This window comes from Microtus pennsylvanicus, chromosome 2 (genome assembly GCF_037038515.1).
Source record: "Microtus pennsylvanicus isolate mMicPen1 chromosome 2, mMicPen1.hap1, whole genome shotgun sequence".
In the NCBI taxonomy this organism is placed as follows: Eukaryota; Metazoa; Chordata; class Mammalia; order Rodentia; family Cricetidae; genus Microtus; species Microtus pennsylvanicus.
The window spans coordinates 112,844,808-112,862,417 of record NC_134580.1 but is presented as its reverse complement, the minus strand read 5'-3'; the positions used below and the strand labels follow the sequence as shown (position 1 = coordinate 112,862,417).

Here is a 17,610-nt window from a genome sequence, read left to right as displayed (position 1 = left end):
TAAATCTTAGTAATTGTCTTCCCTTCCCTAAAACTCCTCTTTTAGGGAAAGAAGGAAGGATTTATTGAACCTTCTTGAGCTTCTTAGATTTGAACTAAACTGGTTTTATTTTTATATCAAAATTGGCACAGAATCAGGGCATTAAATTGCAAGACAACATTCTCCTGTGTCGCAGTCTAGATAGGAGTTTGTGGGTTCTTCTATGTTGACCCTTTTCTCAGCTTCGCGAAGCGACGTGGATTTTGTGGCTAGCACTCCCTGTGTGTCTGCCAGTGTCCATGTGGCATGTTCTAATGCAGACAACCTCTTTGGTACTCGGCGTGCATAGAAACTTCTTCTCACTCATAACTTATAAATAAACGCACCCTTCTTACATACTCTACACTGAGACCAGAAAAACCACTGTGCTAAAAATAAAATAACCATATTCAGTAACTCGCTTTTGCTAATTGTATTCAATAAACTTTATAAACCAACAGTAAGTGGAAAAACTGTCAAAAATAAGTCCAGCAATGGAACAAAGTATGAACATTTATCTCTAAAGGTGATATTCACAGTCATCTGCTTACACTAACCCAAATATCTTGTCAGTGTTGAACTAAACACATTTCCGCTCTCTAAAAATGACTGCCCGTTCTAGCTTTCAATCCTGAAGTCTATCATCTGTGCTGTCTGTCTTCTTTGTCACCTATCACTTCTATGGTTACAAGTCGAAGAAGCGGCTGGGTATGGCAGCACTGCATTTTCTGCAGGGGAAAGCCGCAGCTTGGAAACAATGGCTCTGCTACAAGGTGCTGTGTAGTCCTGACAAGAAACGGACACCCATTAGACTCCATGACTATGAGGGGTTGCTTTCAGAGCTATACAAGGCAAGCTCTTATACCAAGGCTCCACTGAGGTGTTCTTTTTTGGTTTGTTTGTTTTTGTTTTTCGAGACAGGGTTTTGCTGAGCTATCGAGCTTGTCCTGGACCTAGCTCTTGGCCTCAAACTCAAGAGAGATCTGCCTGCCTCTGCTTCCCAAGTGCCTGGATTAAAGGCGTGCGCCGCCACCACCTGGTTCTTATACTACTCATTTTTCCTGTGAGCACAGGAGGCTTCCAATGATGGCAAATCACGGCATTTCCACATAAACTGCATGGAGCAAAGGCAGGGTATGTTGGCAGAGGACTTAGAGAGATGAGAAGCATCTTATAGTAAATACAATGGAAGCTTCCCAATCGTGGGAAACAAATGTGTAAATGTAAACGCTAACCTTAAAAGTATTATTTGTTTTCTCTGAGATCTCTGTAACACAGAGGACAGATTCTTAAGACTAAAACTGCCGAAAGAAAAAGAAACATACTTTAAACAAGTAGTCCTCTGAGGAGCATCATAACAGTGCCACTCAGTCCAATTGTTCCTTCAAAGGATCTTATACACAACCTCAACTAAAAGCCTGGCGTGCTGCCCTCTGTTTGTGTGCACAGTTTGTCCGGCCTGCAGAGACTCTAATGCATTGTTTACAGTCGTCCAAGACCAAAACGTGGATACATCACTTGATCTGGTTCCAGGACTGGGCTGAAAGCCAGAAAGAAAATGACAAACTTGAAAATGTGGTGAGTTTCTTTTATTATTATTTTCTTAAATCCTCTCATCTTTTAGAGGCTAAGGTATGTGATCATTGACCAAAAATAAACCTCCAAACTGACAAATGAGGAATTATTAAAGATCTAAAAATCAAAAAGTAAAATTTACCATGTCTTGACAAAGATTAATATCTATAAGAGGAAACACAATAAAGAGACAGAAGAAGTCCCTCCCCCCTTCACCCATTATTTGTTTTCATTGGTTATAAACAGCATTGTGACCAAGAGGGAAATGCTGGTATAAAACATGTAAAGATCTTGTCTATGCTGAAAAATATACCTGGATAAAATATTAGGCTTCTAGAACAATAGAGATGCATCAAAAGCCTTTGTCCCTACCTGCTTCTCTTCCTCAAGCAAAGAAATGTTTATGATTGGTCTTCTGGTGGAGCTTAACTGAGTTGCCATGAATTATTTAAAAACCCTAAAATATCTTCTGTTGCTTTTATGGAAATTTGATTTACAAGTTGAAAAAAATCAAACTGACAGTTTGGTCCCTTGTACAAGCACCCAACCTTTAGAAATGCTCTAGGCATTATAAATAAATCTTTCACAAATATAGCTGTGACTGTTCTAAAAATAGTCTTTAGGAGGAAAAAAAACTCTTTCAAGCCATTGTTTTATACATAACAGCAGGAAACCAAACAGAATGTCTTAGCCAATGTGATTAACACACCCAGTAATAAACATGAACATTAAGTATGAAATCTTACCCACACATAATTTGACACTGGCCTAAGTTCTATGGTTTGTTCCCACATTTATGACCTTAGAAGTTTGCAGAACACACAGATAGTAGTTAGATTACTCTAGGACCATCAGGGTAGTATTTGCTTCTTGAGAGATTGGGAAATGGGCCTTGAGACCAGGTGCTAACTTTTCAGCATGGAAAATTTTCTGGAATAACCCACACTCGCACAATGAATCCACACAGGTGAGATAGAACCTGTGCTCACAAGTGTAAAAAACTGCCCAAGGCAGCCTTAAACCAATTATCCAAGAACTTTGGATACCTGGGACATAACACAGTGTTTCAAAAGCTAGTATTTGTAACCCATCACACAGTAATTGAGGAACCTGTAGCTGTTCTGACACCAATTTGTTAGTATTGCTAGCCTATTGGTTTTTAAATGCATTTAGTACTTTCAAAAACAACAACAACAACAAACTACCTCTTCAGATATCAAAACTTAGAGGACCCAAATATTCTATATACTGGGTTTCTTTGGTGCCAGTGATTTTTGAAATAATAGCCACTTCCTATGAATATTCTTGTCTAACTGCCCATTAAACCTCAGATAGATTTTATGATCTGCAGACAGTTTTTAATAATTCAGTATGGAACTATCAACTGGCTTTATCAAAACTGAACTACTGAATTCTTAGTACTGTGGGCAGAAAGCTAATGTAGGAAGTTTTTTGAAAACTCAATAAAAAGGTTAAAGGAATCTAGCTTTAATTTAACACTATTCTAGTTTCCTCTGCGTTGCTATGAGAAACACGATGACCAAAAGTAACTTGAAGGGATGGTTTCTTTGGCTTATGGATTAGAGTATATAACCAAGGAAAACCAAGGAAGGGCCTCAAGGAAAGAGTCTGGAATCAGGAACGGAAGCAGAGTCCACAGAACACTGTTTGCTGGCTTGATTCTAGGCTCATAGGTTTGTCTACCTTTCTTACAGAGGCAGGCTCACCTAGGGATGGTACTGCCGATAGGGTGCCTGACTCTACTACACAAATTGTAAGTAGTAAATATCTCATAAATATGTCCACAGGACAAAGAAGGAGGCAATTCCTCAACTGAGGTTCCCTCTCTTAAGAAGTGTCAAGTTGACAACCACAATTACCTATCACAAACATGAATAAATTATCAAGGCCAAATCGGGCTACTACTGGGAGAACTGTTAATTGTAGGACAGAGAGAAGAGAGAAAAAAGATTGACTGTTGAACCTTTGGCCATTAAGGTCAAAAGGAATTTTCTCATCGTCTTTCTTCATTCTGCATTGAAAGGGACTTAAATCAATGAACACCCAGGATCATGTCCACCAAATGCAATCCACAAAGCCTGAGTTCTTGTCTTAAAGAGAAAACAATTTTTCTAGGATCTAGTGAAGTCGCCATTTCATACAAGCATCCATGAAAGATCATAAGACCTTTTGCCTGAGTTTCTGAAAATAGAATCAATAAATACACTGCAAAGGTTCATCCATTAAATCGGTTGAGTTATATAAAAGTAAATAAATACTTTGCAAATAACCAACAGAATAATATAAGGAAGACATCTTATCTCTTACCTTGTTTTGATCTGTCCAGTAAAAGAAAAATCCCTGAGGATCAGTCCTCAAAATAATTGGAGAAACAATAGTGGAGTCCTGGAAAAATGGAAGAAGAATGCATGCATATCAATTCATGTCCCTGTGGGAAGTTATTGAAGAAGTAATAATTCATAAGTGATTTTTCCAAGGTTATTAATTATTAAGAAAAGTTTCAAGCAAAGTAGACATGGTAATTTTTAACTTCATAAGATTATTATTCAGAAGACTAACATGATGACACATGGGGAAAACGATTGCTGTACAAACATGAGGACCTGAGTTCAAATCCCTAGAACCGACGTAAAGGCAAGTAAGGTAATGGATGCGTGAGTGCACCTGAGACAATACGGGAGGTGGGTATAAGAAAATCCCCAGAAGTCCCCGGGCCAGCCAACCAGTTGTAAACAGCTGTGAACAATAAAAAGACTTATTCCAAAGATGGCAGAGAGTGAGGACTGACACCCAGTGCTGTCCTCCGACCCCCACACCAACATCATGGTACATGTCAACACTTGCGCACTCGTGAACCAAAAAATTATCAGACACAGAACTGACAGAGTTAACCAATAATTAGAGCATCTCCACCTCACTGGGTAAGGAGGATAGTAATGCATGCATTTATTAAGACAAAATTTTAAAGACATTGGCATACTATGTGTTAGAAAACTATATTAAGATTTCCAAATAATGTTAACACTAACCATCATTATGTATTTCATCTAATTAAGGTTAATTAAAATCCATGCTTGAGGATAATATTTTAAATTACATTTGCTCCATAAAATGATTTTTAATTGTACCAAAGAGAGTAAGCATAGCATTTGGGCATTGCTGTTTCCAAGGTAACAGTAAATAAAGCCATCTTTTGCATATTTGGAAAGGTGCATACAAAATTGTTGCAGATTTAAATTCCATATACGAATCTAAAACATCATAGGCACATAATGCTCTGATTTAGTCTACAAGGGTAAGAAGCTAGGTTGCAAGCATTGTGCTATAACAGTCAACATTTTTGAGATGTGTTCTGTTCTCCCCGCAATATTTAACAAGACTTACTTCCTGCACACACATGTACAAATACATCAAATATGGATCTTATGGATTTTTAAAATTTAAACAAAACTACATCATTCCTTTTCCTTTTCCTCCCTACACCCGAATTCCAACCTGTCCCAATTCAAATTGATGGTTTCTTTTTCTTTATTTATTGCACATATGTAATATGTGTGTGTGTTTACACACACACAACCTATTGAGTCCCATTTAGCATTACTGGTATATATATGGTTTCAGGACTGACCACTGGTATTGGATAATCAATTAGGGGGTCTCATCATTGGGGAAGACTAATTCTCAGTAGTAATTAGTTGCCTGTAGTTCTTTGTCTGGGATCCCATGAGATTTTCCCCTCCCACATGAGCACGTTTAATGGTGTACTAAAGTACTCAGGTCTTTGCAGAAAATGCATTTTTGCATTTTTCTTTGTCTTTGAGATCATAATTACATCATTTCCCCCTTCCTCTCCTCCCACCAAGCCCCCCCACATACCCCACTCTGTTCTATTTCATGGCGTCTTTTTTATTAATTGTTACATGCACACATTTTTATGCATGTATGTATATACATATACATATATATATATATATATATCCCTAAATATAAACTGCTCAGTCTACATAATGTTCCTCAAATGCATATTCTCAGGACTGATAATTAGGTATTAGATGGCCAACTGTTGCGCTCTTCCCTGAAAAAGACAATACTTTCCACTCTCGACATTCCTTAGTTGTTCACAGTTTTTTGTGTAGGGTTGAAGGGACTTATCTGCCACTTTGTTACTGTTGTTGTTTTGTGTGTTTCTTTCTAAGACTGTATTATAATTGCAATATCTCGTCCTTTCCTTTCTTTCTTCCAAATTCTCCCATATACTCCTCCCTACTTTTCAAATTTCATACCTCTTTTTTAAAAATCAATTGTTATTGCATGCATGTTGTAGAATAACCTTTTTGTGAACTGTGAAGATTTGGTCTCATTGGTTTAATAAAGAGCTAAATGGCAGTAGTTAGGAAGAAAGAGGCTAGGTAGAACTTGCAGATAGGGAGAAAATACTGGGATGATGAAGAGTGGAGTTGCCAGGAGACAAAGGGAGAAGCAAGATGAACATGCCTTGCTAAAAAAAAGCACTGAGCCATGTGGTAGTACACCGATTAAAAAGAAAAATGGGTTAATTTAAGTTGTAAGAGCTAGTTAGTAACAAGCCTAAAATATCAGTTAAATATTTATAATTAATAAGTTTCTGTGTGATTATTTGGGAGTTGGCTGGTGGGAAAGAAAATTACACCTACACATGTATATATAATATACACATTTATATACATAATAAATAATATATACTATATATGTATATACATATATGCAATTATATCTAGAAGTATATACTACTAAATATAGTCTGTTGAGTTCATATAATGTTACTTGTATGTATGTTTTGAGGTTGACTTTTGCACTAGACAATAAATTGTTGTGCTCTTCCCTAGGGAAGACAACCTCTCCCACTTCCTGCTTTCCTCTGTTGCCTGTTGGTTTTTGTATAGGGTTTGAGACCTCATGGGCTTTTCCCCACCCAGATTGAAATATCTGCTGTTGTCATCCTTGTCCAGCTCACATTTAGGTGGTCTTGTGAAAACATAGTTATTGCAAGAGACTCTACAAGCACTGATTTACTAAACCAGCAAAATCCCTAACAATCTATAAACATTTGTCCTTATACCCATAGATAAGTGCAGTCTTCACACCTTTTAGTGAAACTTCATTTGCCACAGACAGAGACCATTACAGAAAATCACACACACACAAAAAAAATCAACAAACAACAAAAAAGTCAAGCCCTCTTCCTATGGATACATATAGAAAACACTCTTGCATGTAGGACTCAGAAAACATTGCAGAGAAGGGGTGGAAAAACTGTGATGTTGTGACCCCCAGTTCTGGAGAGGGGGTTCAGTCATCTAAAAGCAGTTCACAACCAAAACACCAAGAGTTTATGCATCACTAACCACCTTTGTTTTCCTTTTATTGATAATAGATTTTTCCCCTCACATAATATATCCTGATCACAGTTTACTCATCATTTTATTCCTCCTAGCTCCCCCTCCCATCTGGATCCACTCCTCTTCTGGTCCTCATTAAAAAATAAAGTAGGTTTTTAAGGAATAATTGTAAAATGCAATAAAATAAAATATAATAGAGAAAAAGCTAACACATTGGAGTTGGACAAAACAATCAAACAGAAGGAAAAGAGCCCAAGAGAAGGCACAGAAACAGATCTACTCTAAGCACTAAGAAATCGCATAAAAACATTCGACTAGAAGCCATAATATATAAACAGAGGACATGGTGTAGACCCATACACGCTGCCTCAGTTTCTGTGAGTTCATATATTAATCATTTTGATTAAGAGGACCTCAATTTTTTTTTGGTGTCCTCCATCCTCTCTGGCTCTTTCTGCCTACTCTTCCTTAGGGTTCCTTAACTCCGAGGGAAGAGACCTGTCTGGGGCTGAGTGTTTGAAAGTCTCTCACTCTCTGGATATTGTCTGGCTATGAGTATCAGTATTTGTTCCCATTTGCTGCAGGAGGAAGCAGCAAACTTCTCTGATTATGGCTGAGCAAGGCACTAATTTGTCAGTATAGCAGAATGTCATAAGGAGTAATTTTATTATTACAGCTTTTTTTTTTAAGAACAAGAGTATTCAGTTTTACCCTAGGTCTATGGGTTATCTAATCTCAGGTTCTTTGTCATTCAAACTTTGCTAGGTATGGGATCCATCTCCTGGAGTGGAGCTTCACTCAAATCAGATATTGGTAGGTTACTCCCACAACTTTGTGCCAACATTACACTAGCATATCTTGTAGGTAAGACATCAATGACATGTCAATCCAAGCTTTGTAGAGGGACTGGTATTTATGTTTCTCTTTTGGTAGTACACAGAGTATCTTCATGTACCAAAGATGCTAGAACATGGTACGAAGGCTCTATGTAAGCAAAAGTTTAACTTCTCAGCATTCAATGAGTTGTGTAGGTGTTGTTTCAGCAATGTGCCTGCCATTAGTTTGTGGAGAGCTATCTTGGCAACAGCCTGGATTGTATCGGAATTCACATGAATTCCCTTTGGCCAACAACATCGGGTTTTATCTGAGTTTGGCAACTTTAATTAAACCATCGTCACATATGTATGTTATTTTAGGAAGTCACTTCTGTATTAGGTTTCCATACTATCCTTCAGATGGCCCTTAAATTTAGCTGTCTCTCCTTGTATTTCCTCCCTCATCACCCTCTTCCCTTGCCCTCCCTATTTGGTCATCCCATTCCAGATCTCTATTCATCCATAACTATCTAATCTAATTCTATTTTCTAATGAGCTATATATGCCCCCCCTAGACCTTTATTTTAGACCTAACGGCTGTGGTTCTGTGGATTATAGGTTGGTTATCATTGACTAAAAAGCTTACATCGACATATAACCAAATAACATATTTCTCTTTCTGGTTCTGGGATAACCCACTCAGCATGATTTTTTTTCTAGTTCAATCCATTTACCTAAGAATTTCATAGTTTCATTCTTTTTAACAGCTGAGTAATATTCTATTGTATAGATGTACCACATCTCCCCATCTGTTGAGTGACATCTAGCTTGCTTCCAGTTTCTGGATATTATGAATAGAACAGCAATGAACATGGTTGAATGAATGTCTTTTTGAGAGAATGAAGTGTCATTTGGATATATGCCCAAAGCTGATATAGCTGGATCTTGAGGTAAATCGATTCCCATTTCCTGAGGAACTGCCACACTCATTTCCAGAGAAGCTGTACAGCTCTGCAGTCCAACCAGCAATGGATGCGTGTTGCCCCTACTCTCCGTCTTCACCAGCATGAACTGTCACTTTTTTAATTGATCAGACCAATTCTGGTGGGTGTAAGATGAAATCTCAAAGTAGTTTTGATTTTCATTTCCCTGATGAAGATATACAATACCTTAAGTATTCCTTGGCCATTTGAGTGTCATCATTTGAGAATTTTCGGCCTAAACCTGTACCTCATTTCTTTTTTAATTTGGTTGTTTGTTTCCCTGTTACCTACCCTTTGAGTTCTTTATATATTTTGGCTAGTAGTACTCTAATAGATGAAGAATTGTTATAAAAAAAAACTTCTCCCATACTGTAGACAGCTGATTTATCTGAACTTGAGTGGTCTTTGCCCTACAGAAGCTTTTCAGGTTCGTGAGGTCACATTTATTAATTGTTGATCTTAGTGCCCATGCTAACCGTGTTCTGTTCAGGAAGTTACTCCCATGCCAGTGAGTTCGAGGCTATTCCCCTCTTTCTCATCTGTCAGGTTCAATATATCTAGATTTACGTTAAAGTCTTTGATCCAATGGGATTGAGTTTTGTGCAGGGTGATGAATACGATTCTATTTTTCTTCTTCTACATGCAGTGCTCCAGTTTGACCAACATCGTTTATTAAAGGTGCTGTCTTTTTCCAGGGTGTATTTCTGGGTTCTTTACCAAAAACCAAAAGTTCATGGGTGTTTGGATGTGTTTCTGGGGCTTCAATTCTATTCCATTATTGGATGTGTATCTTTCTGTGTCAATACCATAAATTTTCATTACTGTAGCTTTGGAGTACAACTTGAATTTGAGAATGGTGATACCTAAAGTACGTTTAAAAAAAAACAATTCAGGATTGTTTTAGCTATCTGGGTTTGTGTGGGTGTTTCCATATGAAGCTGAGAATTATTTTTTGAATATCTATTATGAATTGTGTTGTAATTTTGATGGGGAATGCATTGAATCTGTAGATTGCTTTTGGTAGGATGGCAATTTTTACCATACCAATTCTACCAATCCATTTTTCATCTTCTAATACTATTTTCTTCAATATCTTAAAGTTCTTATCATACAAGTCTTTCACTTGAATGGACAGAATTACTCCAAAATATTTCATATTATTTGTGGCTGTCAAGAAAGGTGTGGCTACCTTGATTTCTATCTCAATTCATTTGCGATCTATATGTAGGAGATTTACTGATTTTTAAAATTAATTTTCTATACAGCTGCTTTGCTCAAAGTGTCTATCAGCTATAGGAGTTTCTCGGTGTAACTTTTAGGGTCATGTATATCTTGTATGTATACTATCATATCATCTACAAATAAACTCTTGGACTTCTTCCATTTCAACCTGTATCCCCTCGATCTCCTTCAGTTGTCTCATTGTTCTAGGTAAATCTTCAAATACTATATTGAATATATATGGAGAGAGTGAACAACCTTGTTTTGTTCCAGATTTTAGTGGAATTGCTTTGAATTTCTCTCCATTTAAATTGATGTTGGCTATGGGCTTTCTGTAAACTGTCTTTATTGTGTTGAGGTATTTCCCTTGTATTCCTAATCTCTTTACACTTTTATCATGAAGGAGTAATGGATTTTGTCAAAGGTGTTTTCTGCATTTAATGAGATCATCATATGGCTTGTCCCTTTCAATTTGTTTACATAATGGAATATATATATTCATATGCTATGCTATCCCTGCATCTCTGGCATGAAACTGACTTGATCATGGTGGATATCTTTTTGATGCGTTCTTTAATTAAGTTTGCAAGTATTTTATTGTGAATTTTTGTATCTATGTTCCCAAGTGAAATTGATCTATAGTTCATTTGGGGGAGGCCTTTATTATGTTTGGGTATCAGAATAACTGTGGGCTCATAAAACATATTAGGCAATGTGATCTTCTGGTTTCCATTTTGTGGAATAATTTGAGGAGTATTGGCATTAATTATTTTTTGAATGTATAATAGAATTCTGTGTTAAAGCCATCTGCCCTTGATCTGTTGTTGGGGCCGTTGTTGAAAATGTTTCATTCACTGCTTCTATTTCACTAGGGTTTATACATTTGTTTAAATTGATTATAAGATCTTGATTTAATTTTGGTAAATGGTATATAGCTAGAAAATTATGTTTTCTTTTACATTTTCCAATTTGGTGGGGTGAAGGGTTTTAAAGTATGTCCTTATAAGTCTCTCGATTTTCTCAGTGTCTGTTTTATGTCCCACATTTCTTTTCTGATTTTGTTATTTTTTATATTCTCTCTGACTTTTAGTTTATTTGTATAAGATTTTTTTCAATATTATTGATTTTTCTCCAAAAAAACCCTTTGTTTCATTGATTCTCTGCCCTGTTTTTATTGTTTCTATTTTATTGATTCAGTCCTGAGTTTGATTATTTCTTGACACCTACTTCTTTTGTGTTTACTGTGATTTGTTCCTTTTGTTCTAGAGCTTTCAGGTGTTCTGTTCAGCTACTAGTATGAGATCTCTCTCACTTTTCTGTGTAGGGACTTAGTGTTATGAACTTGCCGCTTAGAACCACTTTCATTATGTCCCATACATAGAGGTATGTTGTATATTCATTTTCATTCAATTCTAGGAAGCCTTTACATCTTTTTCTTTATATCTGCTGTGACCCATTTTTCACTGAGTAGTGAGACACTCGGTTCCCAAGAGTATGTAAGTAGCGTATTGTTTCTGTTGTTATTGATATCTTCCTTTAATCCATGGTGGTCAGATAAAATGCAGGGTGTTATTTCAAATTCCTTGTGCTTGTTAAGAACTGCTTTGTATCCATGTATGTGGTCAATGTGGGAGAAAGTTCTATGAGCTACTGAGAAGAAGAGATATTGTTTTGTGGTTGAGTGAAAGGTTCTATAAATATCGGTTAGGTTCATTTAGTTTTTAACATCAGTTAGCTCCAGCATTTCTCTGCTTAGTTTTTTGTCTGAATGATCTGTCTATTGGCAAGAGCGGGTTACTGAAACCACTACCAGTTTGCAAGGGTCAATATGTGATTTAAGCTGTAGTAGTAATTCTATTATGAATGTGTATGCCTTTCTGTTTGTTCTATAAATATTAAGAATTGTAAGGCATCTTATTTGATTTTTCCTTTATTGAGTATGTAGTGTCCTTCCCTATTTCTTAGGATTAGTTTTGGTTTAAAGCCCGTTTTATTAGATATTGCATCATGTCTTTTTATTAGATATTAAAATGGCCACAACAGTTTGCCTCTTAGGACCATTTGCTTGGAATATCTTTTTCTATCCCTTTACACTGAGGTGATGTCTATCTTGATGTTAAGATGTGTTTCTGCAATGAAGCAGAATATACCCTGTTTTCTCATTTATTGCTAGTCTGTTTCTTTTTATTGGATAATTGAGACCACTGGTGTTGAGAGAAATTACTGAGCAGTTTGTTGATTCCTGTTACTTGGGTTATTTATTTATTTATTTATTTATTTATTTATTTATTTATTTTGGTGTTCTGGTGGTGGTGGTAGTGGTGGTGGTGGCGGCAGCAGCATGTTTACCCTCTTTTGAATTGCTGGTCTGGGATTATTATGTGTAGTTAACTTCTTCAGGTTGGAGTTTTCCTTCTAGTGCATTCTATTGGGCCAGGCTTGTAGACAGATATTGTTTAATTTTTGTTTTATCATGGACTATCTTATTTTCTCTATCTATAGTGATTAAAGGTTTTGCAGAGCATAGCAGTCTGTCTGTCATGTGTGTTCTCTTAGAGTCTGTAGAGTCTGTATCCTGGCACCTGGCTTTTAAAGACTCCATTGAAAAGTAAGGTGTTACTCTAATAGGTCTGCCTTTTTACCTTACTTGGTCTTTCTCCCTCGAAGCTTTTAGTAGTCTCTGTTTGTACTGTGTGTTATGATTATTCTGTGCCAAGAGGACTTTCTTTTCTGATCCAGTCTATTTGATGTTCTGTGTGTTTCTCATCTCTTTCTTTAAATTGGAGAATTTTTCTTCTATGATTTTATTGAGAATATTTCCTGTGCCTTTGACTTGGGTGTTTTCTCCTTCCTCTACTCCTACTATCCATAGATTTAGTATTTTCATAGTGTCCCACATTTCCTTGGATGTTTCATGATTTTCTTTAATTCAGTATTTTCTTTGACCAAGGTATCCATTTCTCATGTTTCCAGTGCCCAAGATTCTCCCTTCCATTTTGTATATTCTGTTGGTGAGGCTGACTTCTGAGGCTCTTGTTCTAGTTTCTAAATTTTTCTTTTCCACATTTCCCTCAGTTTGGGTTTTCTTTAATGACTCTATTTCCACTTTAAGATCTTCAACTGTTTTATTCATTTCCTTCCACTGTTTGTCTTTTCATAGATTTGATGTATTTATTTGTTTCCTCTTCAAGTACCCGTATCATATTATAAAGGGTATTTTAAGGTATTTCTCTTGTTCTTCAGCTATGTTACAATACTCATCGCATGCCATGGTAGAGTTGCAGGGCTCTAGTGGAAACATTGTCTTTTCATGCTGGTGTCTAGACATCTGGGTTTGGGAAGATTATAATTTTGGATGCTGATATCTGGTCTTGTCTTTGCTGGGTGGATGTTTTGCTCTTGGTTTCAGCTTCCTCTTTGGTTCATAGTGGAGTGTGGTGGCTGTGCTGACTGGCAGGAAATTCTTCTGGGATCCTGAGACGTGTGGCTACTAGAGGTTCCAGGTAAAAGGTCTTTCTAGGTTGGGAGCTGACACTTAGGAATAGGGATGGAGGGATGCAGAGGAGCCTTGGGAGGGAGGAAAAGAAGTGTTCTAAGAGAATTTCTTAATTCCCTGAGAACAGAAGCACAAAGTGAGGAGACGCCTTAGCAAGTGGTCTGCTACAGAGCTAGGGAAGAGACCTGGGGACTGGATTGGATTGGAATAGGTGAAAATCTACAGTTAGCCTATCTGCTTCCCTGGCTGAAGTTCACATTTTTTTTCTGCAATTTCATATATATCCTAAGGGTAGCAAATCCTTACCTCTGAGTAATCAAAAGATGTTGTCACAAAAGCATACAGAGAACTTAGGGAGAACTTTGGAAAGTTTTATTGTTTGTTCAGGGTAGGCAGAGCAGCAGTAATAGATTTTCATTCCCTGTAAATTTAATTTTAAGAGCTCAGCACTGGAGGCTGTCCACCTGATTTCCAATGCCTCTCTATTCCCTTTCTCAGTTCTTCACTGTGCAGGGATAGAAAGGCATGGGTACTGAGATGTATCTCCCAAAGCTGCAAGCATCAAACAGGATGATTTTAGTAAAGCACCTTCACAAATACATGCATGCCACATAACAATGTTTTCTATAAATATCAGCATATTTAAAAACAAATGTTGGCCTAGGAAGAGGTGAAAGCACCTCTTGCTCAATCCCAGGAAACTGAATGTGACCCCAAGAACCCCTATCTCTAGTCTTGCATGCCTACGATGAGGCTGAAGACAGAGCTAGAACTGATCAGAAGCTTACAGGCCAGTTACCCGGGAGTCCTCATCAAGTGAGACACTGAACTTCAGCAAGATCAAAAGCTGAGAACCAGCTCCTGAATGTTATTCTCTGACCTCTACAAATTCACCTTGGCAAACAAGTGTGTGCACAAACACAAAAAAAGTAATAACTAAAAATGTGCTGAAGTATTAAATGGAGGTTTATTTTAATATGCATTTTACTGAGCAAAACAGTTGAAACATAAAATTTATCATAGCTAAAATCACAGTCGAGTAGCATTTCATTTACACACACTTATATACCATGTCGTCCCACCACCATCCACTGACAGAGCCACTTCATCTTCCCAAACAGAAGTGCTACAACCATTGACCACTACATGCTATTTCCTCCTTCTATAGCCCTGGAACATCATTCCACTTTTTGTCTCAAGAAATTTGATGACTCTATGTAATTCCTATAAACAGAGGCATGCAATGGCATCCTTTTCTGCCTGGCTTATTTCACTTAGCAAAATATCCTCCATGTTCGTTCATGTTATAACATTGTACAACAGTTCTTTCTATTTAAGGCTCCATATTATAACTGCACCGTGCTTTATTATCTGCTCACCTTTCAGTGGGCCTTGAGTAACTGGCTTTGGTAACTGCGAACAATGCTGCCGTGGATAAAGAAATGTGGACATCCCCTTAAGACTTTACTTTCCACTACTTTCAGCAGATACCCCAAAACTGCTGGAACTGCCGGCTCATGTGTTAGGTCTATCATTATTATCTTGAGGCAATCAGCATCCTGTCTTATGAATATGTAATATTCATTACATATTCTTCTTTTTTACATTTTGGATTCTTTTGTAATTTTTTTAAAAGAGAAAACAAATTATCTTTTTTTCATTTTACATACCAATCCCAGTTCCCACTCCTTCCCCTCCTCCCATTCTCTCCCCTTTCCCTCTCACCCCACTCCCCAACCACTTCTCCCTACTATATCTAGATTCTCTCTACTATATCTAAGCTAAGCAAGGCATTCATCCAAAGAGAATGGGGTCTTTTAAAATGTATTTATATTATGTGTACAGGTGTTTTGTCTTCATGTATGTCTGTGAACCTCTTGCATTCCTGTTGTCCACAGAACTCAGAAAGCAAAGGTGGATGTTCTAAGACAGGTGTTGCCAACACTGTGAGCATCCATGTAGGTTCTGGAAACCAAACTGGAAGATGCCCTCAACTGATGAGCCACTTCCCCAGCCCCTTTCCACACATTCTTAACATAGAGCGTGGAAAATTATCTTTTAAAAGAATTGCACTGGTGCATGGAATTTCAGAAAAAGTCGAAAATTTTAAAATTCCTTAAAACTTAAATGTCAAAGAAAGAAGACATTTGGAAATAAAATTTGTTCTTAAAATGCAGAAATAATTCAACACTGTTTTAGGCGTCTGTGAGATTACAAGTATGACAGTTCCCAGATACATTTGCAGACATGTTCCATCACCTGCTCTTCTCGAGGTGAGAAAAACAAAAGCCTTGGTGAGCTGCACATCGTCTAACTTCCGGACCAATTGGCATTAGCCTGCAGGCCATTTTTGGATCACCGTCTCTTCTTTTCAGAGCAATGGACAAGAGTCCAATAAAAAATCGTGGTGACAATTCACTGCAAGAATCTTAAAAATTAAATGTTAAAGTTAAAAGGCCAAAATCTACCAAATTTCGATGTTGGGTCTCTGTCTTAGGCCTCTTTGCTTTGTTCAGATACTACTGATTCCAGTTTATCGGTTCTCCTTCCTGACCCCATGTTTGGTTACAGGTCCTCAGTAACCATCTGTCTCAGCTTCATGCCCACATCCTCCATAATCAAACTCACACATTCCAGGACCGACTGAACTTCAGCACTTAAGGCTTTATCTGCCTCAGAAAACCCCAAGTCTTTATTTTCAGTTCCACTTACTACAAGCTGCAAAAAATCTGTGTTTTCCTCATATCTCCGGCAAGATGCTACATATTAACTGTCAGAATATGTGCCTGGGAGTGACATCTGAAACACGTGGTCATATCTGCACTCCCAAAGGATATGATTCTTATGTCAGTTGGCTACTCTAGAATTGGGCCAACCCTCAGAAGGTATCATCGTTTGTTTGCTGATTTCCGTTCCAGTTTGCTTTCTGTGGCTATGGCAAAGACCACGACTAACGCTACTTGGGCAGGAAAGAATTTATTTAGTTCACAGGTTACCATCCATCCTTGAAGGAATCCAAAGCAGGAACTCAAGGCAGGAACTGAAGTAGAGAAAATGGAGGAATGCTGTGTATTGGCTTTCTCCTCATGACTTACTCAGCTTGCTTTCTTATACAACCCAAGGCTAAGTGCCACAACCCAAGATGACCTGCCCAGAAGTGGGACCACTCACAATGTGCTATGCTCTTCCATAATAATCATTAATTTTAAAAAAATATCCCCCAGGTCTGCCTACAGTCCAATTAAATGGAAGCATTTTCTCAATCGAGGTTCCCTCTTTCCAGATGATTCTAGCGTCTATCCAGTGGAAAAATATCTCACCAGCAGAGGTAATTTTTTTATTATTTTTCTCCATCAATATCGATAGCTTGCATATTCCATAATGACAGTTTTGAAATTCTAAGGTACACCAGATGTACCAAACTATTAAAATGGATTACTGGGCCCTTTCCACAAAATCACTAATAAGTGACTTTTCACTATGTGTGGGATATTATCTGGGAATCCACACTTCTAATAAGTTCACAGAGATGCATGTGGTCTAGAGTCGATACTTGGAAAATCACAGTGGTGGGGCTTTGGGTCAGGAAGACAATGACAACCTAGGCGCTGCCCACTATTCAGGTGACAACTCTCCAGCCTTGTATTCACAAAGCAGGTCATGCCGGATGGTTAGTGAGCCCATGGACCTACTTGTATCTGTTGCACACATATGCACATATTCCCCCATATACATACATAAGAAGTCTCATATGGGTCACAATATATTTCTATGAGCCAGTACAGCTACAAACCCTGATGGCAACACCATGAAAACTTGGTTTCTTTAATCTGATAATCTTTTCTAGAGATTTTCCATGTTTGCTTTATGTCTAAGTACTGAAAAATAAAAACTACTTTTTACCAGGCTGAGGTAGGCTACAAGTTGACCTGTGTCTCCTTCCCTGAAATATGCCTGACGGATTCAAAGCATGGCCTTATTTAGAGATAGGGTCTTAAGGATCTGATGACGTTAGAAAGTCTTCAGGGTGGGTGTTAGTCCAAGATGATGAGTATCCTTGCAAGAAGAGGAATCTGGGGCACAAACACAAACTGAAGGAGACA

The 17,610-nt window shown here is 37.6% G+C and overlaps 1 protein-coding gene across 2 annotated transcripts in view; it reads right to left on the bottom strand.

Moving 5' to 3' along the window:
• Plcb1 (phospholipase C beta 1) overlaps positions 1-17,610 on the bottom strand; it is a 678,563-nt gene that overhangs the window by 647,907 nt on the left and 13,046 nt on the right. For both annotated transcript variants that reach the window (XM_075962281.1, XM_075962280.1), the window contains exon 2: positions 3,922-3,999. In XM_075962281.1, coding sequence (XP_075818396.1) covers positions 3,922-3,999 — 78 coding nt within the window. The remainder of the gene's footprint in view (positions 1-3,921; positions 4,000-17,610) is intronic.